The 27,326-nt window shown below is 37.3% G+C and overlaps 3 protein-coding genes across 3 annotated transcripts; all 3 read right to left on the bottom strand.

Annotated features, from left to right (window-relative positions):
• Window positions 1–360: 360 nt before the first annotated feature.
• Window positions 361–3,710, bottom strand: LOC122033750. Its single transcript, XM_042592915.1, has 7 exons — window positions 3,587–3,710; window positions 3,266–3,384; window positions 3,057–3,110; window positions 1,907–2,224; window positions 1,636–1,846; window positions 1,014–1,105; window positions 361–921 (listed from the first exon to the last, which is right to left on the bottom strand). Exons 1-7 carry the CDS (start codon window positions 3,708–3,710, stop codon window positions 361–363), a joined length of 1,479 nt encoding a protein of 492 aa, XP_042448849.1.
• Window positions 3,711–9,447: 5,737 nt separating this feature from the next.
• LOC122034377 (F-box protein GID2-like) lies at window positions 9,448–10,180 on the bottom strand. Its single transcript, XM_042593608.1, has one exon. The coding sequence runs from the start codon at window positions 10,090–10,092 to the stop codon at window positions 9,559–9,561; it is 534 nt and encodes a 177-aa protein (XP_042449542.1). The 5' UTR covers window positions 10,093–10,180; the 3' UTR covers window positions 9,448–9,558.
• A 669-nt stretch (window positions 10,181–10,849) lies between these two features.
• On the bottom strand, window positions 10,850–13,279 carry LOC122034378. Its single transcript, XM_042593609.1, has 3 exons — window positions 13,120–13,279; window positions 12,880–12,968; window positions 10,850–11,214 (listed from the first exon to the last, which is right to left on the bottom strand). Exons 1-3 carry the CDS (start codon window positions 13,156–13,158, stop codon window positions 11,064–11,066), a joined length of 279 nt encoding a protein of 92 aa, XP_042449543.1. The 5' UTR covers window positions 13,159–13,279; the 3' UTR covers window positions 10,850–11,063.
• Window positions 13,280–27,326: the final 14,047 nt, after the last annotated feature.

Genomic DNA, 27,326 nt, shown 5'->3' with positions numbered 1-27,326 from the left:
AAACTTTATATTATATTTATTTATTTTATTGTTTTCTTCTCTCCTTTTTATTTTTATTATTTTTCTCTCTCTTTTGTTAGGGCATCTCTAATGGTTAAATCTCTCAGTGAGCTTTTTTTTACTCCCCAATATGCTACATCAATGCCATATTACAAGTTCTTAGGGCTATAGTGTCATAGTAGGCAGGAGCGGATCCACAGAGAAATTTTAACGAGGGCTAACAGAATATCTTTTGTAACATAAAAAATATATTTAATAACAAAAAGTTCAATTTGACATCACAAAAAGATAAAATACTAAATTAATAAATTACAATTAGACTATTGCTTATTGAAGTATTGGTTAACACTTTGTGACATATTAGGTGGTCGTTGGATAAGAAAGAGGAGGTAACTGCATCCTGCGGCTTTTCATCTTTTGAAAACGCTGCAATATTTGCTCATTTTCAATTGTTGAAAAGATATCTTTCTCGATGTATACGACTAGACTGTCATTCATCCACTCGTCTCCCATTCTGTTACTTAAATCAGTCTTTATCGTCTTCATCGCAGAAAATACTCTTTCAACAGAAGCGGTCGCAACTAGTAAAACTAATGTCATCTCAATCAGACGATAAACCAATGGATAAGCTTGATTTTTTTGAGTTTCAACAATTTTCTGAGCAAAACTTCCCAAATCTTCAATTCCAAAAAAATTTGGATCCTGTCGTATATTATGAATGAAATTCTGAAGTTGTTGTTCAATAACTATACAATCATTTGTTGAGAAGTCCTCAGGATATAAATCACAAAGTCGAACGAGTTTCTGAACATTGAATTCAGAAAAAGAATTCCTTGGATGAAGACATGCTATACAACTAAGCAATTCTGTGCCAACTTCTGAAAAACGAGTATTCATCTCTTGTATAACTGAATCAACAACCTAACATTGTAATTCACAAAAAAAATAATTAATAAGTAAAAAAACTATGATCGATGAATATAATAATAATAAATTTTTTTTAGAAATAATACCCGATAGAAAATCTCCACACGATAATGATGCAAATTGGTGATGACTTGTCTTCTACGTCCACCAATCATACAATTGTCTTTCATCTCCGACACTGGGATCTCATTCAATTCACAAAATGTGTTGACTTTATCTATAATTATATGTCATCCGCGTTCCCTAAATATTTGAAATTGATCTTTCACACTCTCAATCAAACTTATGGCTTGGACAATATTTTGATCCTTTTGTTGTAACACAAGTGACAACTCATTTGTCATTCCCAATATCATCTTCATCAAGTGCAACATGAAAACAAACTCATAATTCTCCATTTTCCGAATCAAACTTTTGGCAACCCCTCTACTATCAAAAGAACTAGAATCATCACAAATATTCTCCAACACTTGAATCACTGAAGGCCACATAGATAATAGACGACCCAATGTCAAGTAGTGTGATCCCCAACGAGTGTCTCCTGGCCTTACTAAATTAGTTTCTTGATTTTTGCCACTGCCTGTACTAATGTCTCCACCCTCCAACATTGCAACAATCCTATCATGTTCAATTTGCCTAAGTTGATCTCTCCTTTTACATGATGCTCCCGTTGTGTTAACAATCATAGTGACATAGTTAAAAAATCACTCGCATTGAGATTATTCTTGGCAACAGCAATAATAACTAACTGTAATTGGTGAGAAAAATAATGAATATAACTTGCATATGGATTTTCTTGCAAAATGAGAGATTTCAACCCATTGAATTCACCCCGCATATTTGAAGCTCCATCATATCCTTGACCTCTCAGTCTAGATAATGATAATCCATGTTTCGCAAATAAAGCATCGATAGCATCCTTCAAAGAACAAGAGCTAGTGTCAGATATATGTACAATTGCAAGGAATCGTTCAATCACCTGTCCTCTTTTATTCACATATCTCAAAACAACTCTCATTTGCTCCTTCACTGAAATGTCTCGAGATTCATCAACCATTAAGGAGAAAACATTGTTTCCAATATCTTCGATTATGGAAAGTGTGATCTCAGAGGCACAAGCACCCGTAAGGTCTTTTTGAATTGCTGGAGAAATCATTTGATTGTTTCCGGGAGCATTTTGATTAACAACCTTTGAAACTTCCTCATTTCGTTGACTGTACCATTGAAGCAATTCAAGAAAGTTTCCTCTATTTAAAGAATTACTTGACTCATCATGTCCACAGAAAGACAGTCCTTGCTTCAAAAGAAATTGCGTAACATCCAACATTGTTGTTAAACGGGTGCGATAAGAAACCTCTATATCTCGCCCATGTGCTCGTAATATATTTGAAACACTATGTCTTTGATCTTGAAAAGATTCAACCTGTACTCTAGCATGATTGTGACAACTATCTACGGCACCATTATGCAAATTAAATCTTTCTAAAGCATTTTTCCAATTAATAAATCCTGTTTTTACAAAGGCATCCTCTTTATATCGACCTCCTTTATTTGATGGTTTAAAAAGATAACACCATAAGCAAAACGTCGCATCTTTTGATATGCTATATTCTAACCATGTATATATTTTATACCAACTATCTTGAAAACTCCTTTCTTGATTACCAAAAGATCTTTTTGGATACATATGCCCAATTGGTTGGCAGGGCCCCCTAGTCAAGTACTCTCTTCGGACTTGATCTCGAATAGAAATATCAAACTCTTCAATTGATTTTCGTAATCCAGAATCACTAACAATATTATTTAAATCTAATTCCACATGAGATTGAATTTCCACAACTTCATTAATATTAGGATCATTGGAAGAACCCTCACGAAAATGTTTAGGTTTAAAAAACCTCTCCATAATCTACATAAATAAATAATTAAAAATAAAGTCATGTATATGATGTAACTAAATTAATATTCACAAATCACAATTAATTTAAACCCTAAACTCCTTAATTTAAATTGAAATAAAAAAGTAAAAAAAAAATAAGAAAGGTAAAAAAAATTAACCTTGAATTATGTGAATGACTTGAGCCCAACTATGTTGTAAATCAAGAGTAAGACAGATCCTTAACTTGTACTTGCTGGAAGAGCCAAATAACAACCTTCTGATCCCGGACAAAATGCATAGAGTCCTGCAATGAAATTAACAAGTTTTAATCTTAATCTAAATAATTGTTAGGATCAAATCACAATAGTTCTCACTTTCAACATACAACAACAGGGTATTATTTTTTGGATTTCAGGAAGTTAAAAAAAAACATTAATCAAATCAACAACGGCTTGCAACTGTTGGCCTGCTGCAGTGGATGGGCGACGCCCCGGCGGACAGGCGGGTCGGGGCCACGGGCGGCAGACTGGTCGGCGGTGTCGCGGCGGACCGGCAGACGGCGGAATCAACATTCAACACTACACAAGAAAACAAAATAAAAGTAGAGAAAAAACCATAGAGGGAGGCGGCGGACCGTGAACCTAGTGGGCGGTAGGGCAGCTGCTGGCTGCTGCAGTCAGCGGGCGCCACCAGGCGGAGCAGCGGGCGGTGGACCGGCGGGTGTCGGACTGGTGGGTGGTGGACCGACGGACATAGGACGACAGGACGCTAACGGCAGACCACGGACGGTGGAATGAAGCGTCGAGTTGCCGACTGCTGAGGCGGAGTCGAGATTCGCGATCGCGAAGAGGGAGAAAGTGCAATTGACGAACTGACGGCAAAAAAAACATGACCTATTGGGCATTTGGGCTTGGGCTGCAAAGGCCTATAAATTTTATTAAAAAAAAAAGAAAAACAAGATGAAAATGTCGCTGCTTCATTTTTTTTGTCCAGTGGTTGTCGGCTTCTCACGCCGCTGCCGGACACAGAACTTCTCGTGACTCCTCTTTAGCTCTTTCTCAGGCAAATCTTGGCGAGGGCTTCAGCCCCCTCCAGCCCTCGCCTAGATCCGCCCTTGATAGTAGGATATCCAGGTCATTGTCACTCAGTCATTTACGATTTGATCCCCAGCTATAGTATATTTGTAGAATTTTTTTCTCCTAATGAGGGGCACAACCAAAAGATATTAGGCTCCTAGGCTGCCTACCATGCTTCCCGATTTACCTTGATGGCCAATAGAAAAATTTTATCGACCGAATCATCAATGTCACATTACAATTATAAAAACATATATTACAAGTAATATATGTCTCCTATATGACAAATCATATATTTTTATTTTTTATTTTTTATTTTTTATTTAATATCTCTATATAATTTTTATTTAATATTTTAATTAATTATAATTTTTAATTTAATTTATTTATAATTAATAACTTTTAATTTAATTAAATTTATCATTTTCATTTAATATTTAATAAACTTATCATTTTTATTTTAATTAGACACAATTGTATATTTTTTTAACTTATTTTGAATATATTTATTTCTAAAAGGAAAAATAATTATTAATAAAATAAAATATTATAATTAAATATTTCATAAAATATTTTTTTTTTAAATTATTTTGAAAGAGTCAAACATGTAATATTATTTTATTATTAATTATTGACTTGACGTTCAAAGAAAAAAATGGGGTTGAAAAATTACTTTTGAACTTAAAAATCCTAAACCTCACCTACACAATCAATAAAAGCTTTTTTATTGGGGTCTTTTAATTTTTACAAACCTTTGATAAAAAAAATAATTAATAAGATCAATTAGTATTGAACTTAGGACAACCGGTCTGATCCCATGGAAGTTTTTCACATACCACGGGGATAAATTAGGAAGTACTCGGGACGGACAACCTATAAGTTATCGTGGGTGCTAGGGGTGTAATCGAGCCGAACCGAGCCAAACTCTTGAATGTTTGAGCTTGACTCGTTTATAATCGAGTCGAGCTCGAGCTTTGTTTAACGAATATACTCATGGCTTACGAGCTTATTCGAGCTTTTATCGAGCCTAAATGAGTTTAATAAATATAAATTATAAATTTAAATATTCATTAAAAATTAAACTATATATTTAGAGAAAATTATAATATTCTTATTAAAATTTATAATTTTATTCTAATAAATAAATTTAATATATTTGTCTATATTTTCCATAAGTAGAGTGTAAAATCTATAAATTCAATATCAAAATTATTATTATTTTTATTTAAAAGTTGATTTATGAGTTTAACAAACATGTTCATGAGCTAACGAGCCGAGTATTGTGAAGCTTGAGCTTGGTTTGTTTATCTTAACGAGCCTAATTAAACGAGCTCAAACAAGCTTTTATCGAATCGAGCTTCGAATAGCTCATGAACGGCTTGGTTCATTTATATCTTTAGTAGGTGCCCGAGTGACAACTGAATACTCTTCCATTATACCATAACCCCTGGTGTAATAAATATTTAACAAATCTTACATTGGAGATGCTCTAATATTTATTTTTCATTATATAATTCATTTCTTTTATTTTTTCTCTCTCAAATTAAATAATATTTTAATATTTCTCAAATTAAATAATATTTTAATATTTAAGAAATAGGTGTCATTTACTAAATTGAGAAAAGTACTATTAAATCTAAATTTAAAAATAATTTAGAAAAGTACTATTAAATCTAAATTTAAAGAATATATAAAATAACTGACGTAAAGATTTTCTAATGTAAAATATAAAATTTAAAGTAAAGTTTATATTTAGAGAAACTTATATAGCGCTTGTACTAAAATAAAGTAATTTATAATTTCACAAATATTCATATTTGAAATTGTAATATGTTATTTTTGAATTATTAAATTATTTTGACATAATATTATTATAAAAAGGAAATGTCCTACTTTAAAAAATATTAAAATAATACCTCACCTATAGTTTTTTTTTTAAACCAAAATATCCTTGTACGCCTCAGTCGGTGGATCCGAAAACAGATGAACCGGGTAGTGTTAAACATGGGCGATCGATCAGAATTTTTTCATGGGTCATGTAAATTGAGAAGTTTTTACCATAGACATCCTAAAACATCATCATCTCATGATTATTCTATAAATACATCAGCTAGAGATTAAATACTTATATAATAATTTAATATGCATCGTAATCCAGGTCTCTTGTATGTCTTAGAACTCATTGAACTAGTTTGTTTGATCAAAACTTCAACTTATTTAACTAGTTATTTTAACTAAAGATTAAATTGACAATTTATATTTATATAATTTAACCAAATGTGAATAAAAAATATTTTAGATTGAAAATTATAAATAAAATATTATTTTTTCAATTAAAATGCTCTTTTAATAATGATGATAATAAAAAAACATCCTTTTTATTTAGTGTCAATTATTTTAACTCAAAGCATCTTAATAATGATGATTTCTATGACAAATGAATATATTTTAAGTCTAATGTCACTTATTTTGTATTATGAAGGTGTTCTCATAAAATATCTTAATGCTTTTCTTCAACAATAAAATAAAATAATTTATTTTTAAAAAAAAACATCTCTTAATTTATTATCATTCAATATTATAAAGGTGTCTCATTTATTATAATATAATATAAAATTTAAGACTATAAATCAATTCATGTGGAAAATTTATATTATATTTATTATATTTTATTTGATAAAAATTTATTTACATTTTTGAATATATATATATATATATATATATATATATTTATAATTAAATAAATAAATAAATTTAAATAACTTATTAAAATGAATCAATTTTAATATATGCATATTCAATTTATTAATGTTGACATTCATAAATTCCAATTCTCAATATTCACAAATAAAATTTATAAATTATATTCATAAATAAAAATTTTATCAATATAGTAAATAAATGAGATTTTGAAAATGAATAAACGAGTTTATATTATCCAATTTAAAATTATAAATTTTTTAAACAATCTAACAAATTTAAATTTTGAGTTTGGATAATATGTAAATGTATCAAACATTCAAACTCAAGCTTAAATCAAAGTGAAACTTGTAAAAAAATAATAAAGTCAACTTTAAATAATCATTTCAGTAGTTTGCTTCTGATCCTGTCTAAAATTAATGGACATGGTACGCTGAGCAGATGATTCTATTGTTGACTAGGAGAAGATTCTGAGATGGAGAAAAAATGACTCATGACACTCCTTCCTACGCACACTGTAAAGAGAGCAAAGAAAAACGTTAGAGCGAGAACTAGGGAGGGGGTCCGTGATACAGACACTTTGACGCTCAAGTCAATACAATAGCTGAGCAAAAAGTGGAGAAGAAGGTGAATAGTGGCGTAGATGCGTATTCCCTAAAAAACATACATGACTAAAGGAGAGAACCCCTTTTTGTACTAACGCTCAGAACCTCTGTAATAATGAGACGTCAAATAATGTCTGGCGTCAGAATATGTCAAGTAACAGAAAAGAACTATGATATGTTCAAGGAAAAATCTCAATGAAATGCTCAAGGATAGACACATAAATTCATGGCCCACCATTTTACTTTTTGTGGATCTCATCATTCTATATGTCTATCCTTGAGCATTTCATTGAGATTCTTTCCTTGAGCATATCATTTTTCAACAGAAAATATGTGACCATCTTTCGAGGAAAATTTTGTTACATGTATATGAACCGTCTGTCGTAACCTTTGTATTAATGAGACGTCAAAGAATGGTGTCAGAATATGTCAAGTAACAGAAAATATGTGACCATCCTTCGAGGAAATTTTTGTTACATGCATATGAACCGTCTTTCATAACCTTTGTATTAATGAGACGACAGTTGAGAATGTCTGCTTTCAGAATGTGTCAAGTAACATCAAGTAATGAAAACTGTACGATCATCCTCAAAGGAAGATTCTATTGCATATGCCCCAGTAACGAAATATTCCCTGATGAGTAGTTGTTATTCTCTGACAGGTTGTGTTGATTTTCTAACAATGCTGTCTCTTGGAGGCAGTCCAACATGCCTTGTAGCGGATCGACTATATGTTGTGAGACTTACACATGAGAAGTGGAGAACTAAGCTCCATAGGTCTGATCGACATTGGGACCGACCGACTATGTACTAAGAAACTTATATTGGAGAGCTGAGGAGCTAGTCCCTTGCGCTCGACTAACTCTGAGCCCGAATGTATACTGAGAAACTTGTATGGGAGAGCTAAGGAGCTAAGTTCCTTAAACTCGACTGGTTCTGTGTCCGACTGGTTGTGTAATGAGACTTGCATTGGAGAGTTGAGGAGTTAAGTCGTATAAGCCCGACCGGCTCCGAGTCCGATCGAGTGTATACTGAGACTTGCATTGAAGAACTGAGGAGCTAAGTCCCTTAAGCCCGATCGATTCTAAGTCCAACCCGATGTATACTGAGAAACTTGTATTAGAGAGCTAGAAGTAGGAGTGTAATCGAGCCGAACTCTTGAATGTTTGAGTTTGACTCGTTTATAATCGAGCCGAGCTCGAGTTTTATTTAACGAATATATTCATGGCTCACGAGCTCATTCAAACTTTTATCGAGCCTAAACGAGATTAATAAATATAAATTATAAATTTAAATATTCATTAAAAACTAAATTATATATTTTAAAAAAAATTATAATATTCTTGTTAAAATTTATAATTTTATTCTAATAAATAAATTTAATATATTTATCCATGTTTTTCATAAGTAGAATATAAAATCTATAAATTTAATATCAAAACTATTATTTTTTTATTTAAAAGTTAATTTATGAGCTTAACGAACATGTTCACGAACTAACGAGCCGAATATTGTGAAGCGTGAGCTTGGTTTGTTTATCTTAACGAGCCTCATTAAACGAGTTTTTATCGAATCGAGCTTCGAATAACTCACGAACGACTTGACTCATTTACACCCCTAGCTAGAAGCTAAGTCCCTTAAGTCTGACCGACTCTATCCGATCGACTATATATTGAGACTTGCATTGGCTAAGTGAGGAGCCGAGCCTTGATGAGAATGATTCACCCGGTGTCCTAGACTTTAACCCAACTTAAGGATCCACCTTACAATATCAGATTCATTTTATCTTCAACTTAAAAATAGGTTCAACTTAAATTGACTCGATCGGCTATCTTATCAAATAAGAACAACCCCTAATAAGATTAACCAACGCTGCTCCAACTTATTCATCATCCTTCAATATTAAAAAAAACCAAAAAGATTTTTTACCTAAATACATTGGACTCGCAACGCAAGCTACCAAGTGTTTGTCGTTTGTGTCGACCTGTTTTGTCCTCAGCAAGCACTACAACCCAACCACGCAATGCCACTGCAAACCCCCCCTGTCCGGACCACCACTCTGCAACACTGCAACTGCAACGAATAAAGAAAGAAGGAAAAAAATACTTTTTTTTTCTTCTCACGTTTCCTTCCTCTTCGCACATCCACTGACCTTTTATCTTCTCTCAACGATTCCTCGAGTTCCTGGAATTCTCATCAACAATTTGCAACCAGTTTTTGGGCGATGATATTTGAACAGTGAGACAAAAACAACGGCGAGATGAGTAGGAACGATTAAACGCAACAATTAGAAGAACTTGATAAATTAAAGATCCAGTCGTAACATTAAAAAGCCATAAAAAACAGATTTTTAGAAGGGGATTGGAGCGAATTCAGCTACCTCGGCCGCCGCCGCCGCCGCCTCGGTTGCTTTTAGAATTTAGCTTTCCGAAAAAGTTGAGGGAGAGGAGAGCCAGCGAGAGCTGAACCTCATCCTTGCCCGTTCGCGAATTAGGCCGGCGGGATATGGGCGACGCTGAAGGTGGGGCGAGAGAAGGGGAAGCGGCCGCTGGGCGATGCCCTAGGAGAGGGAGGATGAAGAGAGAGTGGAGGCGGCGGAAGCCGCCGAGGCCGAGCACTACGGAGCGGAGCTGCATCTCGCTGTAGGGGAGACTGACCCAGTCGCGGGTGCACACCGCCTCCCAGAGCCGATCGTCCTCCGCGAGACGCCTCCAGATCCGGCACACGCACGCCGCCCTCCCCACCGTATGCGCGTCCGCCCGCTTGAGCACCTCGAGCACCAGGTCCTCGCCAAGCTCCGGCACCGGAACGGCCCGATCCCGATCCCGATCCGCCTCTCCTCCAGCTGATCTGAGCCGCTTTTGCTTCCCGTCGTCCGCTGATCCGTCGGTCGCGGATCTCTTCATCGTCCTTCCCTCGGTCGATTCCTCTGCCTTCTCTCCTCCGATCGTACTATTCTTTTGATAAGGATACGATATTATTGGCTCTGTTCGCCCCTTTTACATCTCGATACCAAATATATGTTAAATTACTTATACACTGACAAATTGAATTTACCTTGTCATTAGTTGTCAGAATACATTTATGCAATTTTAAAATAAAATTATGCATTATTCAGATTACTCCTTAAATTTGTAATCATATTTTTTATATTAGTTTTAGAGTAATTTAATTAGACTAAATAAATTGCACTATTATATTTAGAATAAGAGAGTTATTAGAATTAATTTTTATTTGATAAAAAACAAAAATGTATTATTTTTATAAGGAATAAAAAATAACTCGAAACACAAAACTCCCATAAATACGAGATTTGAAATAAGAGTCCGACCACATTTAAATCTATCATACGTAACTTTATGTCTTTATCTTCCATTGGAAGATATTATTTTCATAACTTGATCATAAAATCATCCGGTAACAAAGAATAAATTAATTCTTTATAAATTAAGTCATTTCACACATGGATTGGCTCCTCTTAGAACAACATACACTATGGGTCCGATGAGCAATAAGGAAATCTTCAGCCTTGCAAGAGCCTAAGTGGACTCCATGCTAGCTGCGAACCTGGCAGGCTGAAGGACTTGGTGTGGAGTCTCCGCGACGGTGCACCAAAAGGCTGATCGCCGGAGCGATCTTTGTAGGCCCGGACGAGATGGAATATAAATCAAAAGATAAACTTCGGACCATTAAGTACAAGATTGATGCTAAGATCCAAGAAGTTCTGAAGAACCATGTGAAAATACACAGTGCTTGCGGACAACTAAGGAAAGATAGATAGATGACACAACCATAGCCTTCAAAGCCACAACAACAAGCATCAAGTTTGCATAACTAGAGTTTTATTGACATTCCAAGCTGCTTTCTCTGGCATACCTCATTTGGATGGATTAGTGAAGAAACTGTTAAGTTTGGGCATGATCTCAGGGGCCCTTTTGCGCACAAGTTTACGAAGACCATGCTCTGCGTATCTTTCTCCTTCGGCATAGTTCTCCAGAACTCCAGCAGTTCTTCCTTCCTTGTTAACCCTGCAGGTCAACAATAGCACATTCATTAATACATGTGAAATAAAAACTGAAGCTGAAGATGAATCTACTGTTCTCATCAGCTACCAACAGATCAAGAAAGAGAAACTATTCACATCTAGAAGCAGGACTATCAAGTCAGTGTTGGATTTTGTTTCTCCATTCCATGGGGTTACATGTTATTTTGTAACATATGAGCTTATCATTACGGATAGACCTAACAAATGATCTAATGGATGTATTCATTATGGGTTATGAGAATCTTGACTCTCCTTTTCATTCCATCCAGAAAAGAGATACGCTCACCTTAACCCCTATGGAAGATCAAGCTCACTTTTGGTTTGCTTCTTGATCATTGGGTTGATTCGGCAACTTCAAGATCATGGCTTAGAACCTCGATTCAGTTTAGATTTACAGTTTATTTTGCTTCCGCATTTATCTGTTTTCATGATTTTGCTATATATCAATGAAAAGATCCTGTGTAGAATTATATGAGTTATTTAGATTCATGTACGGAGAACAATTCATGCTTTAGATATTTCTAACAGTCAGATGTTGTAGAAACTAAGGCGCAAGTTAAATCCTACACTTCGGTGTATCATGATGTTACTACAAGCAAGTCCCATTTCTTCCAAAATCCCCCAAATACCATAGTTTCAGGACCATCATACTGCATTAATGATCTGTGGAAGGAAAACAACTGGCTTCATCGGAAAGATAATCCTCAAAAGAACATAACTGACCAATAAAAGCATTTAGTTTGAACTAACATTACACTTGCAATCTTTTAGCACATGAGATATAGCAACTTGTTGTAAGGAGTGAAATATACATAAAGTCAGATGTGATTTCTTATATTAATATAAATGATATTCATGAGATGTCTTGAACTCTCGATACAAAAACATCTATACAAGGAAACATTGTAAAGAAACTAAAAACACCCTTTCCTTGCTACAGAAAACAAGCAACTAACTCTAGTCAGGGAGAAACTAGTGCGAAACAGCTACTAGAGTCATACGTATTAACGAATGCAAGTTTTTCTAAATTATGGGAAGAAGAAAGATGCAATGATACATTTAAAAAATTCAAGAAAAATAAATAGGAAATACAAGAATTAACAGTATTGTGCACTATTCATCTTTTGAGCTCCTTAAATGGATTAGTTTTGGTTCGTAATTTATATTAAAATCAACCTTCCATGCAAGGATTTGCATAAATCGCAACTATTTACCAGTGGAGAATCTTGAGATTACTCATTTATGTTCCTGCATGAAATCAATGACGACCAAGTTTCATCTACAAGCAATAAATGTCTCAGAAGTTTAATCCAAAATTTATCTGAAATTTCACACAAGTATTTATGAAAACGCTGATTATTCTCAATCTATTTCTTCTTAATTTCTAATACTTTTGTTAAATTATGTTGGGTTCATATATTCCTCTTTTGGGACAAAGATTCTTATGTTTGTGATCATCAACCTTCGGCAAGCATTAATTCCTTTTCCCTTTCGCCTAAAGAATTTTTATATGCCGTTTTTTCCTCAAATTTCTTTGCTCGTATAGGCTACAATTGATTCATGAGTATTAACCCTATGTCGATCCAGAGGTTGGAAAATTCAATTCCATCAAGATAAACTGGACTAGAAGTTCAGATCTACGAAGTACCTCACTTCCGGGTTGATGCATATGTTGCGAACAAGCTGGAATCCGCAGATCCCCACCGCTACACCGACCGCAGCAAAGAGAGGGAGCACCTGATCACAACGAAAAGATCGACAGCACCGATACAAAATTTTAAAAAAAATTTAAAAAAAAACCGCACAAAAACATCTGCAAGCGACGCGATGAGAAGAAGCCACAAGGGAGAGAGACCTGCAAAGATCTGTGAAAGGAAAGATCACATACCTCGGGCCTCACCCAGCGATTCAAGGTGGAGGAAGCCATGGAAGCGGGCGAGGCGAGAGCGCACTGAAAGGGAAAGCTGGGGAGCTAGAGAGGGACGGAGAGACTGGAGAGCAGTGGAGAAAAAAATGACCCAGGAGTTCACTGAGGCCGTTGGATGGGAAACCAACGGTGAATAATTCGTCGAATCACAAAGGAATATGACGCGGGCGTATTGGATAAGCCGTTTCTTTCTAGTCAGCAAGTAATTATTAGAATTGTAATAATAAAAAAGACAATTCATATTTTATTCAGCTTTTACTGAAACCTACTAGATAACTTTCCAAAATATCTAAAGCACATCGTAATTTTAAAATTATCAAACAATATACCCATTTTTTATTTTACCTTCGTTCTCAACTAAATTCGACTAGAAAAATAAATCAGTCTATTAATTTATTTCCCAATCGAATCAATTTTATTCTATTTAAAAAATCTATCACCTAATTTTGTACAAACCGACTGATGGACCTAGAGACCTTGGGATGATATGAATCAGTTCCTATATGCTCGTTTAGTTCACTTGATTGTAAAAATACTATTAAATATCAATTTGACGCAATATATTGAGAGCAGTAATTTTTTTGAAACTATAACTGAATGAACCTAAATAAAATCAATATATGTTCATTCGATCAAAATCGGTTGATGGACCTAGAGAGTTCCGAATGAAGTGAAACCAAATCCTATGGGTTCTTCTAGTTTTTATGATTATATTCATGCTCTCTCTTGAACATCAATTTGACCGAATATATTAAGAGCGATAATTTTTTAAATATGAATTAATTTTTCAGATACATTTATGTTTAAATAATCACTACTCATAATATATTATGTCAAATTTATGTTTGATAGCATTTTTACAAACAGAGAATTAGATGAATACAAAGAAACTAGTTTCATGTCATTTTGAGGTCTCTAGGTCCATCAACCTATATCGGTCGAAACTGGCTGATGGACCTAAAGACTTTGAGATGACATGAGACCAGTTCCATGTGCTCATCAAGTTTCTCCTTATTGTAAAAATGCTATCAAATATCAATTTGACCGAATATATTGAGAGCAGTGATTTTTTAAATACAAATTAATTTTTCGGACACATTCGTGTTTAAAAAATCACTGCTCTCAATATATTGGGTCAAATTGATGTTTGATAGTATTTTTACAATTAGGAGAACTAGATAAACGCATATGAATTGGTTTCATGTCATTTCAAGGTCTTTAGGTCCATCAGCTAATTTTGGTCGAAACTGGTTGATGAGTTTTTTCAAACACACAGAAATCGACTGATTTTTTTTCCAGTCGAATTGATTTGCGAGGGTAAAGTGGGAAGTGGGTACGTGATTTGATAATTTTGAAACTATGATACGTGATTTCGGTATTTTAAAAACTTATCTACTGGATTTGGTAAAAATACTGTATTCTATTTATACATTTTTTTGAAATAGTTTAACGTGGCCGAGTGAGGGTGGAAGTGGTCTAATCCCTAACAAGTGATTTTGCGAGCAAAGTGAGAATATTCTTGGGAGAGGATATTCCAAATATTCTTAGGAGAGGATATTCTCATTGAGTGTGAGGGTGGGATGGTAAATGAGTCTAGTTGGGTTAAACTTTATGATATTTAAGTTTGTTTGTTAAGATAATCAAGTAAAATTAAATCAAGTTTAAAATGAATGAAATTATTGAAATGATTATTCAAGTTTGATTTGATTTCTTTTTTATGATTTTGAACTTGGTTTGAGTTTGACTTGAACTTGGTTTATTTAGATGTTATCATGCTCTCAATTAAAGTTTGTTGATTGGTTAAAAATTTTATATTTTAAACTTGTTTGGTTGATTATTGAGTTTGATAATAAAAACTTGTTTATTCATTTTGAAACTTTCTTTGTTTATTTAGCATGTTGATAAGAGTTTTATTGATGAATATTGTTCATGAATATTGTTCACAAATATGTTCATAAATAATAACGAGCTGAACACATATGTTGAAGTTTGTTTGTTTATGATACGGTGATAAAGAGGGTCCTGTTAGGACCAAAAGTAGCTAGAGGGGGGGGGGGTGAATAGCTCGTCGTGTGCTCGTTGCTCGGCGTTGCTCGTTTCTTCTAAGATGTGCAGCGGAAAATGTGGAAACAAATCACACAACGCTAACAAGGTTGGTTTACTTGGTATCCACCTCACAAGAGGTGACTAGTCCAAGGATCCACACCACGCACGCACCCTCCACTATGAAAACACTCCTTTTCGGTAACTACCGAGGGCGGAGAAGCCCTACAAGACTCTCAGTACAAGAAGAAAGGAAAGGGAAACTAAATACAAGCGCAAAGCTTACAATGAGTACAGAAAACCCTAACCCTAGCTTCTCTTCTTGTCTTTGATCCGCCTCTTGACTTGGAAAGCTTCCAAGATCCTTCAAGAACTGGCGATCTGATCTTTGAGAGCGCTGTGGAGAAGTTGGCGAAAGATCTGGAGTGAATCGGAGAAGAGATGCCGCAGCCATCGTACGCCTGCAGCTTAAATCGACGCCAACGGTCGGAACCCGATCGATTCGAATGTTCCCAATCGATCGGGGAGACTTTGGATCGATCCACGGATCGATCCAGAGCGTCTCTGTGCTCTGGGAAAACACCTGGATCGATCCACGGATCGATCCAGCGCTTATCGCGCGAAGCAGCAGCGTCCCAATCGATCGGCTGATCGATTGGGACCTCTGGATCGATCCACCGATCGATCCAGAGGCTCTCTGTTCGCTGGGAAAGATCTGGATCGATCCACTGATCGATCCAGCACTTGGTTTTTGCCCAAAACCAAGTCCCGAACCTCCCAAACCAACATCCGGTCAACCTTGACTTGTTGGTACATCATGCCTAGCATCTGGTCACTCCCTTGACCTGCCAGGACTCCCCAACAAGTGTCCGGTCAATCCCTTTGACCCACTTGTACTTTTCTTTCATGCCAAGTATCCGGTCACTCTCTTGACCTACTTGGACTTTTCTTTCATGCCAAGTATCCGGTCACTCTCTTGACCTACTTGAACTTCCCAACACCAGATGTCCGATCATCCTTGATCCATCTGGATTTTCCTTGCCTGGCTTCACTCACGAGGACTTTCACCTAGCTTCACTCACTGGGATTTCCTTCGCCTAACATCCCGGGACTTTCACCGCTTCACTCACCAGGATTTCCTTCTGCCTAGCTTCACTCACTGGGATTTCCTTCGCCTAACATCCCAGTCAGGACTTCCCAGTCAAGTATCCGGTCAACCTTGACCTACTTGACTCTCCTTCAATCAGTATCTTATTGTCAAACATCTAAACCCAAACCAAGACTCAGCTTGGTTAACCAGGTCAACCTTGACCTGAGGGATATTGCACCAACAATCTCCCCCTTTTTGATGTTTGACAATACCACAATAACACTTACAATCCCACATGTAAGTTAGGCTAATCCTATAGCCTCCTTCTTCATGCCACTAGGTAATGAACACATAATTTAAGCTTTTCATTCTCCCCCTAAGAGGGCAAACTCCCTCTAGGTAATGAAAACCTACCTTACTTCCTTTCATTCTCCCCCTATTGGCACACATCAACCCCCTACTGATAAAACACATCAACCCATCTTTGGGCACACACCAACCCATGCCCCAATTTTGGGTATACATCAACAAATCCATTTGTTGACAACTCTCCCCATGAAGAGTTGCTCATCGTTGTTCACAACATCACTCGTTGTGATCAACACGACAATGAAGGTCCCATACCCTTCATTTATCCTTAACTTCACCCTCAATGTAGACAAATACCCAACCTTGAGCATTTTCTAACCACTTGAGTTTCCACTTGAAATAATGAGGATATCCACTCCCTATTTCAAGTTCAAAAGCTCGTCCATGAGCATTTTTTTTAAAGAAGGTTAACCACCTTCCAAGGTTCATGAAAAATAATTTTCATGCCTTTAAAGAGTCCCTCCCCCTAAAGACATGGTGGTAACTTCTGTCATTGCACCAACAATGACTTGGAATCCCTAAACCTTTAGGAAACCCAAATTTAGAAGTTTTGAGGTTCAAATGTTCAAAGTTTGAAACAAACCTCAACCTAAACTTCACCTTAGCCTTCCTTAACCAATCCATCCTTGTTTTCCACACGAAAACACCCGTTTTATGTATAAAAATGTATTTTTAGGGGTTTGGAATGGTTACCTAGACTAAAATAGGTTTAGAGTGCTGAAATCAGACCTTCCCAGCCAAAATCAACGTCCTGGATCGATTGGAGTTGGGTTCCAATCGATTCAACCTATTTGAATCGATCCACTGATCGATTCAGGATGTGTGGATCGATCGGCTGATCGATCCAGCGAGCTTCTGCTCGCAAGAGTTGCCTTCTGAATCGATCCACGGATCGATTCAGGCACTCCAATCGATCCATGGATCGATCGAAGCCTCTGATAGTTGCTGAATTTCAAATTCAGCCAACTTCAGAAACCCCTAGAAAATTCTACAAAAATTCAAAAATCATGAAATTTCGTGTAGACATTATATAGGGCATACTTAATCATAGAAAAATAGTTTTCTATGAAAATACTTCATATTTTCAAAGATTGACACAAACTTGAAAACTTGTAAAAACTTTAGCGTTTTCTTCAAGTTTGTGTCTAACTATTCAATGGTGATTACTATCAAAAGATAGTCTTCACCAAGGTTTTCCAAAAATATTTTAAAAACATTTTCAAAACCAATATCCCATCATGTTCCTTGGGCATAATGCACATGACTTGTACATTAGCTTTCCCAATGATGGGAAAATACATAACTATGTGTTTTGATGAACCTAAAACTCAAAAGAATGCACTAAATCAACATCTTGAGTTTTGTTCATCATCATAACATCTCACTTGTATCTAATGTGTACTAAAAATACATACAAATCATCTTATAGGTCTTTGTGAGATGTAGATTTTGGTTTTGCCCTAATCTAGGGATCATGCATATCTATCTAGGCATTTTGGAGATATTAGACACCCACCTAGGATGTCACTTGTTAATAAGTGTTGTTAAATGCCTTTTGTCCTTAATTACAAGGAATTAAACTTAATGCATGATAATGTTATGGCATACATCCAAAAGAAATAATTTTCAAAAGAAAATATCCTATAATTACATGATGTATGAATGTCATGACATGGTATTTTTGGATTTTTCATAATAAAACATGAACGCAAAAATAGACATGATGTCATGACATATGATGGGCAAACAATCATGGCAAGATTTAGCATAAATAAAATATACCTAGATTAACTATCTAAGTATCCTTAAAACCTTAGCTAAACTTACAACTTAAACCTAGATTGCCCTAAAGTGCTTCAAGAAAATGCCAAAGCCTAAATTGGCATTTCTAATTCCCTTGATTAATTTATGCCAGTCGAAATTAAGCATATCCTCAAATGTTGGCATATTTCATTTTTCCACAAGAGTAGCACTTCAACATAAGGCTTCAATTTTCTTTAATTTTCTAAGAACATACCAAAATCCCAACTTGGTAGTTCTCTAGGTTTTCCCAATTTATGCCTTTTTAAGATAAAATCAATTTTCCACCATTAGGCACATTTTACTCTTTCAAGGAGTAAATAATAATTCCATTTCATTTTCAAAGGTTAACAAAAACCTTGAAAATGCTCCTTGAGTGTCAATTTCCTCAAAGTTGGGTTAACTACCCTTCTAATCGGAGTTGACACTCTCTAACCCATCTATGGGGTAGAGAAGATGCTCCTAGGAACCCAACACCTATTGGTGCTCCTTGGATGCTCTAGGTACTCACTAGGGATAACTTCCCTAGATACCTTCCTAGTGACCTTGTTGAGCTTCTTAGAAGCCTTGGTCACATTTTCTAGGTCAACTCTAGGGATAGCCTCTCTTGTGACCTTGTTAGTGACTTTCTTAGACTTCTTAGAAGTCTTAGTCACTTTGGTTGCAAAGATACTTCTAGGGATATCTTTCCTTGTATCTTGGACTTGACCTCTAGACTTAGGGTTTGTTCCATAGCTATATGGAACCCTATGATAACTAGGCACATCCTTTTTAGCTTTGGGTTTGTATCCCAAACCTCTATGACCATTGGATGACCTTTGTGCTCCTAGACCTAGGCTATGCTCATTTTGGCCTAATAGGATATTTTCCATCCTTCTTAGGGTCTTTTCCATTTTATCAAGTCTTGACCTCAAGACTTGATTTTCCATCACTAAGTCCTTAGTTTTTGGTTTTCCATTAAGTCCATGAGCATTTTTGTTTCTAGACTTGTAGCTACAATCCTTAGAGTTCTTGCCTAGACTTTTACCTACATTCCTAGCCTTAGGTGTAGTAGTTTTGGCATGTAGGGCCACATGCTTTTCCTTAAAGCCCTCATGCTTCCTGTTCTTATGGTAAATCGCATTAAAATGATAAAAGTTAGAACTATCATGCTTTTTACCATAATGTAAAGGGGTAGACTCAATAAATGTTACCGTCTTCTTTACCTTGGAGGCTCCCCCTTGACTAATGCCTCTTTGAGCCTTGACCATCTTCTTCCCTTTGGGGCATTGACTTCGGTAATGCCCTTTTTGGTTGCAAGAAAAACACACAATGTGCTCCTTGCTCCTTTTTGTTCCGGGGATGGTCTCCTTGGGCTTCTCCTTGCCCTTTTGTGCCACTTGGTCCTTCTTCTTGGCAAAGTTGGAACACTTGCTCTTGTAGTGCCCATTTTCCCTACACTCAAAACATATTATATGATTTTTATTTTTAATTGAAACATTTATACCTTCTTGTGTAGGGTTGGCACTTCCTCCTCCATTTGCTATTTCTTGAATTTCGGAGGTGGCACCACCTTCTTCTTCTTCACTTGACCCGGATGTCGAAGCTTCTCCTTCTTCTTGATCCGGCGTCACCAAGGATTGCTCCCCCTCAATCCTAGAGGTGGAGGCTTCATCATCTTGAACATGAAACAAGGAGTATGCTCCCTCCTTGTTCCCTTCGTTGCATTCCCTTGAGGATGAAGCTTCTTGGATTTCCTCTTCTTCGGAGGTTGAGCATCTCTCAACCTCGGAGTCCTCCTCTTGGTCTTGCTCCAAAGAGTCACCCTCTCCGGATTCTTCATGATCTTGTACAGTGGAGGGGATCTCTTCATGAAGCTTGGCCAATTTGCTCCATAATTCCTTTGCATCTTCAAATTCTCCAATTTTGCAAAGGATGGTGCTTGGCAATAAATTGACCAAAAGCTTGGTCACTTTGTCATTTGCATCGCACCTTTGGACTTGCTCCGGGCTCCATTTGCTTTTCTTTAGAACTTTGCCCTTTGAATTTCTTGGAGCCTTGAAGCCTTCCATTAGAGCAAACCATTGCTCTATCTCCATCATAAGAAAATTTTTGATTCTTGATTTCCAAGAATCGAAACTCGTAGAAGTGTATGGTGGAGCCACCCTTGTGTCAAATCCAAGCCCATCTTGGAATTGCATCTTGAAGTTGAGCTTGATAAAGTCTTGAACTTGAAGAATTTGCTCCAACTTCTTCACCCTCTAGCTTTTCTTGATATGCTTGACGCTTCCGGCGATGATTCCGGTGAAGAGCGGCCTCGCTCTGATACCACTTGTTAGGACCAAAAGTAGCTAGAGGGGTGGGGGGGGGGGGGGGGAATAGCTCGTCGCGTGATCGTTGCTCGGCGTTGCTCGTTTCTTCTAAGATGTGCAGCGGAAAATGCGGAAACAAATCACACAACGCTAACAAGGTTGGTTTACTTGGTATCCACCTCACAAGAGGTGACTAGTCCAAGGATCCACACCACGCACGCACCCTCCACTATGAAAACACTCCTTTTCGGTAACTACCGAGGGCGGAGAAGCCCTACAAGACTCTCAGTACAAGAAGAAAGGAAAGGGAAACTAAATACAAGCGCAAAGCTTACAATGAGTACAGAAAACCCTAACCCTAGCTTCTCTTCTTGTCTTTGATCCGCCTCTTGACTTGGAAAGCTTCCAAGATCCTTCAAGAACTGGCGATCTGATCTTTGAGAGCGCTGTGGAGAAGTTGGCGAAAGATCTGGAGTGAATCGGAGAAGAGATGCCGCAGCCATCGTACGCCTGCAGCTTAAATCGACGCCAACGGTCGGAACCCGATCGATTCGAATGTTCCCAATCGATCGGGGAGACTTTGGATCGATCCACGGATCGATCCAGAGCGTCTCTGTGCTCTGGGAAAACGCCTGGATCGATCCACGGATCGATCCAGCGCTTATCGCGCGAAGCAGCAGCGTCCCAATCGATCGGCTGATCGATTGGGACCTCTGGATCGATCCACCGATCGATCCAGAGGCTCTCTGTTCGCTGGGAAAGATCTGGATCGATCCACTGATCGATCCAGCACTTGGTTTTTGCCCAAAACCAAGTCCCGAACCTCCCAAACCAACATCCGGTCAACCTTGACTTGTTGGTACATCATGCCTAGCATCTGGTCACTCCCTTGACCTGCCAGGACTCCCCAACAAGTGTCCGGTCAATCCCTTTGACCCACTTGTACTTTTCTTTCATGCCAAGTATCCGGTCACTCTCTTGACCTACTTGGACTTTTCTTTCATGCCAAGTATCCGGTCACTCTCTTGACCTACTTGGACTTCCCAACACCAGATGTCCGATCATCCTTGATCCATCTGGATTTCCCTTGCCTGACTTCACTCACCAGGACTTTCACCTAGCTTCACTCACTAGGATTTTCATCTGCCTAACATCCCAGTCAGGACTTTCACCTGGCTTCACTCACCAGGATTTCCTTCTGCCTAACATCCCAGTCAGGACTTTCACCTGGCTTCACTCACCAGGATTTCCTTCTGCCTAACATCCCAGTCAGGACTTTCACCTGGCTTCACTCACCAGGATTTCCTTCTGCCTAACATCCCAGTCAGGACTTCCCAGTCAAGTATCCGGTCAACCTTGACCTACTTGACTCTCCTTCAATCAGTATCTTATTGTCAAACATCTAAACCCAAACCAAGACTCAGCTTGGTTAACCAGGTCAACCTTGACCTGAGGGATATTGCACCAACAGGTCCCACCAAAGATGGGTCAAAGCATGGAAAAACAGTCGACGTGGAGGTCAAAGTCAAAACAATCAAAGACCCAGGACCACAGATCAGGCAAAGTTGGTCGAACGGGCCTCCCATGCCGGTCGGATGTGACCGTCCGGACAACCATCCTCCGAAAAGCTTGCAACTGGGGTTAAGAGACAAATAGTAAATCTCCCGACCCACCATCCCTGCCGAGCAGATGGCATATCCTGTTGGACAAAATGCAGTCCCCTGACAATAGGAAAGCCAAGCGAAGGAAAATACCTCTGTTTAATACGATTGAGCTGGGACATCCCCGTCGAGCGGTATCTGGTCCGCCGACAGGGGGACCCACCTGCATATCTCATCATACTCTTTTGAAAGTTTGTACCGCCGACAGCAAAGCATGTCCAGCATGCAAATCGTACTTTATAAGTTTCTAGCATGTCATATCAGATATTTACGTGTCTGCTTTAGGAAAGGTGTCAGAACACTTTTTAACTTCTCTTTTCCTAGGATGCTGTAGAAAACGTGCATACTCTTTGAGATGCATGCATAAATGCTACAGTTGTTAGAGTGTATACTAAAAGTCTAGTTTTTTGTAAATATTTATATTAGAAATAAGAATCATATTGGTCAAAAATCTACATTTATAAGCTAAGTGTAGTTGTTCAATTAATTTATATTGTAGATAACATAGTGTGTGGTGTCACACACAGAAGATCATGTTATCAATTCCTTATAAATTATAAACAGTAGCTCACGACTAAGATGGAAAGGAACAAACCATTGGAATAGTCATAGTGTAATTTGGTATTAGTTTATCTTAACTATAAAATTACACTAGTACACTCTGAGTGTATTGAGTAGGACCATTTAAGGTAAGTTCTTTTTATACTGACTGAATAAAAGAACAAGACCTTTATTATTATGGAAGTGTGTGCTCTTAATCCTGATAGAATAACAAGCACATATATCTAGTATTTATTTCTTTGACTTATCAAAGGGTGCGATTTAGTTCGATAAATCAATAGGTCCGATAAGTTGAGAAATGATATTATTTATAGTGTGTATTGTTGATTATAGAAGAAAACTGTGTCCTAGTAATTTAGGTTGATGATGTCTCCAAGAGGAGCTCATAAGGATTGTCATGTAAATCCTGCAGGTGGACTTAGTCTGACATGACGATAAGGTTGAGTGGTACTACTCTTGGAGCTAGATATTAATTAAGTGAGTTGTTAGTAGCTCATTTAATTAGTGGACATTCTATATCTTAAACACAGGGAGACTAACACACTCATGATAAGAAGGAGCCCAAAATGTAATTTGGAATTGGTGCGGTAGTTCAATAATAATTCTTTAGTGGTATGAATTATTATTGATGAAATTAAGTTGGGTGTTCGGGGCGAACACGGGAAGCTTAATTTCATTGAGAGACTAAAACTAATTCCTCCTCTCGGTCCCTATCGTAGCCTCTTATTTATAAAGTATTATACTCACCCATATCCACATTCTTACCCACCTTAAGGTGGTCGGCCAAGTCTAGCTTGGAGCCCAAGTTAGGGCCGTCCAAACCAAGGTGAGTTGGTTTCATTAGGTGGTCGGCCCTAGCTTGAACCCAAGCTTGGTGTGGCCGACCACAATAAATTAAAAGGTTTTTTTATTTTTTTAAATCTTTCTTATGTAGAAGCCATGGTTTTAAAAGAGAGTTTAAAATTTAAAATTTTCCTTTTATAGTTTTCTACAAAAGATTAAATGAAAGGTTTGATATCTTTTCTTATTTGTAGTTAAAAATGAAGATTTTAATTTTTGATAAAACTTTCCTTTTTTGTAACCATCCTCATGATTTAAAATAGAGTTTTAAAATTAAATCTTTCCTTTTATAGTTTCTACAAAAGATTAAGAAAAGATTTGATATTTTCCTTATTTGTAGAATGAAAGGAAGATTTTAATTTTAGAGAAAACTTTTCTTTTTGTAAATCATCCACATGTTTTAATAGAGAGATTTTAATTTATAAAAGTTTCCTTTTATGACCAACCATGAAATGAATTCTCAAAAAAGAAATTTTTATTTAAAAATTCCCGGAAACAAATTAGGAAGTTTTAATTTTGTGTTTAAAACTTTTCTTATTTGGAGGGATTAAGGTGGCCAGCCATATATAGTTTGAAAGGGAAATTTTATTAAACTTTCCTTTCATTAGCAAAGAGAATAAGAAAGTTTTAATAAAACTTTCCTTATTTGCCAAGACCAAGGAATATAAAAGAGAGGGTAGAGGTGTCTCACCTCATAACAATATCTCTTCTATTATTCCTCTATTCCTTGGTTGGTGGTCGGCCCTTCTCTTCCTCTCCCTCTCCTATTCTTCTTCCTTGGCCGGCGACATCTTCATCTCAAGGAGCTTGGTTGGTGGTAGGATCTTGCTAAAGGAAGAAGGAGAGATAGGAGGTCTTATTTCTTAGCATCCCTTGGAGCTTGGTGGTGGCCGAACCTCATCTTCTATTGGAGTTCTTGTGGTGGCCGAAACTTGCTTGGAGAAGAAGGAAACTTGGGTGGTTCTCGTCTCGATAGATCGTCGCCCACACGATGTCCGAGATAAGAAGAGGAATATGATAGAAGATCAAGAGGTTGTTGCTTACAAAGAAAGGTATAACTAGTAATTCTATTCCGCATCATACAAGTTTTCTTTGTATAGATTTTGAAATACCAAACAAAATAGGCATATGATTCTAGGTTTCAAATTTGTGATTCGAGTTTGTGTGTTTTTTTTTTAAATTCTTTTGAACTTGTGATTCGATTGTTCTTTTTGGTTAAACCTAGGGTTACTATAAGGAAATTAAATATTAAATTTCGTTGAAAGGCTTTGTCTAGGAAGTAGTGGATGCTCCCATATCCAAGAAGGCCTAGTGCCTTGCCATGTTTAACCTGTAAGTCGATCTTTGAAATTAATATTTAATTGAATTTGTAACATGGGTGGATTTGGATCAATAATGTTAAATATCGTTTGTGATCCAAGTCTAAACCTCTAAGAACAGATAAGTTAAATTTGAAATCAATAATGTTAAGTTCCGTTTGCGATTCCTAATTTTGTTTCTAAAGAACACAATAGGTTGTTGGGAATGGTTCAGGACTTGTACAAAATTTTTGTACAAGGGAACCGGTACGATATTCCGAGTATCAACCAACAACAGTGACACTATAAAAGGGGGTTTCCATTCAAAAGCGAAGGTATGCATTACTTTTCTATTCAACACGCTCACTGTTACAGTCTGTAAGTACCTCGTGGAGGTTTTAATGTGATCAACCAAGTCAAGTTAGGTACTGTTGTGGTTTGATCCTCGTGTCTAAGTATGCAGGAACTTAGGAGTACAAGAGGTCAAGCGAAAGACACAGCTAGCGAGAAGGACGGTATGGAAGAGAGACGACGGGCTCAGTGCGTCCGAGGGATGAGACACTACAAAAGAGTACGCTGGTAGAAGAGGAGGCGCATGACATTTTCAAGGGACGAGAAGCTAGAGCGGAAGGTTACTAGAGAAGGCTAGAAAATGGGTTTGAGTGAATCTCATTCCGGATAAATGAAATCACCCAAGTGAGCAGAGTCGGAGCGAGAGCCCAGATGAAAAAGTCAATAAAATGTTGACTTTTATTCGTGCGCTTGGACCTAGTCCGGGTGCTATCCGGGCACCCAGACCCCTGGGCTAGCCAGGGCACCCTGGGCTCGCGCCTTGGTCGAGCTGGTTCATCCTGGTCCGAGCGCCCGGACCTGGTCCAGCCGTCCGAACCAGAAAACTTATCGAAACGCGAGCTGTCATAATCCGTTGCACAGTGGATAAAATTTTAGCCACCCATAGGCGCCCAGAACCCTTCCAGGCACCCGGATCAGCGCTATAAATACAACCCTGATTTCAGTAATTGAAGAACAACACTTGTAAATGAATTCTCTTTCTGCTCTACTACTTTTGTGAGCTATCAATGTTGTAAAGAGACTACTCCACCCAAAGGAGATTTTAGTGAGATTTATTTGTCGAGGATTAGCAATTCTCTGATTGCAAACCTAGTAAACTCTCTTGTCTCTGTTTTTAATTTGTGCATTTACTATTTGATATTATTCAAGTGTTTGCTTAACTTAGTATGAAGATCGAGAAAGAGTATTCATGTCTTTTCATGGCTATTCACCCCCCCTAGCGGCCCCTAGGGGACCAACAATTGGTATCAAAGCGAGGATACTTCAGAAAGACTAACCGCTGATGAAGCAAAGAAATCAATGACCGGACCAAGGCTCATCCTACTAAAATTCGAGGGGGTGTTCGCTCACTGGAAATGCCGAATGGAGATATTCCTAAAAATCGACTTTAAAATTCTTTTAATAATTAAGTATGATTTTGTAGTTCCCAAAGATCAGCAAGGCGTGGAGAAAGAAGAGTACCTCTGGACGAAGAAGGAGCAAAGCGATTTTGTAGCCAACAGTAGAGCGGAATATCACTTATTAAGTGTATTACCGCCTTAAGAAGTAAATTGCATCGGAAGCTACACATCAGTAAAATATCTCTAGGAGAAGTTCCTGGAACTCCACGAAGGAACATCCGAAGCGAAGCTTGTATGACGGGACATTCTTCGGAGCAAGCTAACGAACATCCTTTTGGAAAAAGGTGAGAAGGTAGCCCAACTACACGCGAAGATTAAAGAGTTGATCACCGGATTGGCCAACCTCGATGAAACGGTAACCAGCCGGGACTCAGTACGCTACACACTCAATGCTTTTCCTAGAACTCCAAAATGAATTTCGATCATAGACGCCTACTACATCTCGAAGAACCTAGAGGTAAGTACCTTAGAGGAATTTTTTTCGACTGTGTAGTTACATGAAACTCGATGTGCAGGTAGAACAAAAGAGTCAAGCCAGAATCTGGTACCAAAAGCCACCAAAAAGGACGAACTCGAGTCAGACTCAGATCTGCAAGGAGACCAAGACGCTTATATGGTAAAGAATTTAAAATGCTTTTTAAATCTAGAAAATTTAAAGAAATGCAGAATTAAAAAATCCAAGAAATAGAAGAAAGGTTCGATGCTATCAGTGTAAAAAATGACATATAAAGGAGGACTGCCCA

This window comes from Zingiber officinale, chromosome 11B (genome assembly GCF_018446385.1).
Source record: "Zingiber officinale cultivar Zhangliang chromosome 11B, Zo_v1.1, whole genome shotgun sequence".
Taxonomy (NCBI): Eukaryota; Viridiplantae; Streptophyta; class Magnoliopsida; order Zingiberales; family Zingiberaceae; genus Zingiber; species Zingiber officinale.
The sequence above is the reverse complement of the archived record's forward strand: the minus strand, read 5'-3'. Positions and strand labels throughout refer to the sequence as shown.

Bases quoted from the DNA above. Each gene is read 5' to 3' on its own strand.
- LOC122033750 (XM_042592915.1), bottom strand. From the start codon at position 3,710: ATGCCCAATAGGTCATGTTTTTTTTGCCGTCAGTTCGTCAATTGCACT. The intron at 3,111-3,265 runs GTTGCAAGCCGT...ATTTCATTGCAG, and splicing joins TCCACTGCAGCAGGCCAACA to GACTCTATGCATTTTGTCCG. The intron at 2,225-3,056 runs GTACAAGTTAAG...TTTCTTTTGAAG, and splicing joins TTATTTGGCTCTTCCAGCAA to CAAGGACTGTCTTTCTGTGG.
- LOC122034377 (XM_042593608.1), bottom strand. From the start codon at position 10,092: ATGAAGAGATCCGCGACCGACGGATCAGCGGACGACGGGAAGCAAAAG.
- LOC122034378 (XM_042593609.1), bottom strand. From the start codon at position 13,158: ATGGCTTCCTCCACCTTGAATCGCTGGGTGAGGCCCGAG. The intron at 12,969-13,119 runs GTATGTGATCTT...CGTTGTGATCAG, and splicing joins ATCGCTGGGTGAGGCCCGAG to GTGCTCCCTCTCTTTGCTGC. The intron at 11,215-12,879 runs GTACTTCGTAGA...GTTGACCTGCAG, and splicing joins TGCATCAACCCGGAAGTGAG to GGTTAACAAGGAAGGAAGAA.